Below are 2,259 nucleotides of genomic sequence, written 5' to 3' on the forward strand. Positions count from 1 at the left end.
ATGCTGCGAAATCTACAGCCGCAGTCAGTTGATGCCGTGTGCTCTTGGGTCTTCGCCGTTGTCTCCACGCCATCATACACTTTACAACTTATGAGTGCTAATAAAATTCACTCGCCATATCCCTGACAATTCACAAAAAAGTGCGTCAAGGTGCGAGCCATGGATAAAGCCAAACAGCGCACTATGAGAGCCACTCGCCTTATGGACAGCATAAAATGCGATTTCATTTCAAATTTCACAATTTCTACTCAGAGCGCATAGAATGAGAACAAAGTGAAGCAGTTTCTTCTATATGCTTTGTGCGCTCTTTGTGATAATTTTGCAAAAAAGACGATAGCTATTCGCAATAAGCTGATGAACACTTACAACTGCAATTTAATACGAGTATCTCAGAAGAAAAGGATTGCAAATGTACATTGAATTGATATGCACTGCACCTACATCTTAGCTTCTAAGGTATTTATTGTAGGTATACTTGAATAAATAAATAATTTTAATTTAATAGAAATGTATGTATGTATCTAATTGTTGAGTTGCTAACAGTTCAAAGTTATATGATTGTCCTTAAAATTAAGTTTTCTTTTTCTTATACACGCTTTCAATGATCAGTATTTGGAGATGTGTTGAATCATTCATTTACAGTCAAGCACACTCAACTTTCTTTCTTACTTGTTAGCTATTTTAAAATGGATAAAAGAAAATTCACAAAAAAATTTATTATAATTTGTACTCAAATAAAACCTATCGGTTTTAAAATAATCGACTTAAATGATCGAAGGTGAATAATAAACATTGTTAGAAGCAAAGTGGAACTGATCGATCTAGTTCAGTGATCACAAATGTATGAATGATTTCATAACTCTATTTTGCTGTCTACTTTGAACTTGGAATAAATATAGAGTAATTTGAATTTGAATAATCTAAAATCGGAAACATAGTGCACGTGGCGACAAGTGCTCTATTAAAATTCTTCACTCAGTAATACTCTGCAAAGCCTTGGCCATGTCTATCAGTTGGACAGTCACTTTATTTCTGCTGCTGCTGATACTCGTTCAGCTGGAGACATCGTGGGCCATCTGGTTTCCATGGTATTTTCATCGTTATGGATTTGAGCCGCATAGCAGTCGACATAGCGGAGCAATAAATGCAGCTCCAGCTGCTGGGCCGGGCAAAGGACAAAGTTCAAAATCGAATAAAGGCAGCTCGGCAACATGTCCGCCTGGTTACGAGCTCAAGGGCTCAAAGTCACATTCTCCAAGCGTTCGTCTATGCGATGATAATCCCGTGGTCATGCAGTTGGCGCGTCTATATGTGGTTAGTCCGGAGCGTATTGTTTTGTTACTGGCACAGCCGCTGCTCGCCGAGTCCTGCGATGAGATTGCCGATGTGCTGGAGCACATACGCGGGGCCACCAGCAACTGCATACTGGCTGACGACAACATTTATGCCAAGTTGACCAATGGCCTCAGATACTACAAGTCCGAAGTCTGTGATGGCGGCAGCGAGAGCAGCGGCAATCGAAAACGTTGTGCCAGCCTCAATGATGCCCACAACTGCCTCAAGGAGCTGCGCACGGACATGATCGAGTGCGAGGCGCCAGCGGATTGGTATGAGAAACGTAATGAATCCAAAGTGTGTCAAACCTTCAACAATGTCCTCGACTGTTACTACACGAGAGGTGCGATGTTGTGTGGCTTGGATGCGGCCAAGCAACTGAGATCCTTTGCTGGCGATAGCATGAAGCGTGCCATGATCCAATCATGTGAAGTCAACAAGCGCTTGCCGAAAGTTAATGATCCCATGCTGATATCGGCCACCTCATCTAACCAAAGTTCTGGGTTGCTTTGGGGTCTTCTATGTGCATATTATTTGCTTCGAGTTTTGTAATATTTTTGCTGCATATATATCTTGATACATTTCTGTTATGCTGACACTCTGGCCCCATTTGGGGCGTGCAAATCATTTATCAACTGCTCGACAACATGTTTTGGGCCTAATGCTATCTTAAGTGTTTTGCCATTTCGAGTAAATTTCAATAAATACCCATGAGACTGTCGACAAAATAAGCCAATTTACCGACCGAAGTCTAACACCCATACATTACGGTGTGTTCACGAGTGTGTGTTTGTGTGTATGTGTGTGTGTGGGTGTATGCGTCGCAACCGCAGGACACAAATAGGACACTCTGGTTTTGCTTTGAAGGTTCCCTACAAGTAAAACTCATCAATTATGTTGACGCGACTTCGAATCTATGGCTTG

At 41.6% G+C, this 2,259-nt stretch overlaps 1 protein-coding gene across 1 annotated transcript; it reads left to right on the plus strand.

Moving 5' to 3' along the window:
- Positions 1–908: 908 nt before the first annotated feature.
- On the plus strand, positions 909–1,933 carry LOC133850510 (uncharacterized). The gene has a single exon (XM_062286639.1). It carries the CDS (start codon positions 1,003–1,005, stop codon positions 1,885–1,887), a length of 885 nt encoding a protein of 294 aa, XP_062142623.1. The 5' UTR covers positions 909–1,002; the 3' UTR covers positions 1,888–1,933.
- Positions 1,934–2,259: the final 326 nt, after the last annotated feature.

Source organism: Drosophila sulfurigaster, chromosome 2L (assembly GCF_023558435.1).
Source record: "Drosophila sulfurigaster albostrigata strain 15112-1811.04 chromosome 2L, ASM2355843v2, whole genome shotgun sequence".
In the NCBI taxonomy this organism is placed as follows: domain Eukaryota; kingdom Metazoa; phylum Arthropoda; class Insecta; order Diptera; family Drosophilidae; genus Drosophila; species Drosophila sulfurigaster.

What these genes read in the sequence shown, in the direction of transcription:
- LOC133850510 (XM_062286639.1), top strand. Translation starts at nt 1,003, where the DNA reads ATGTCTATCAGTTGGACAGTCACTTTATTTCTGCTGCTGCTGATACTC.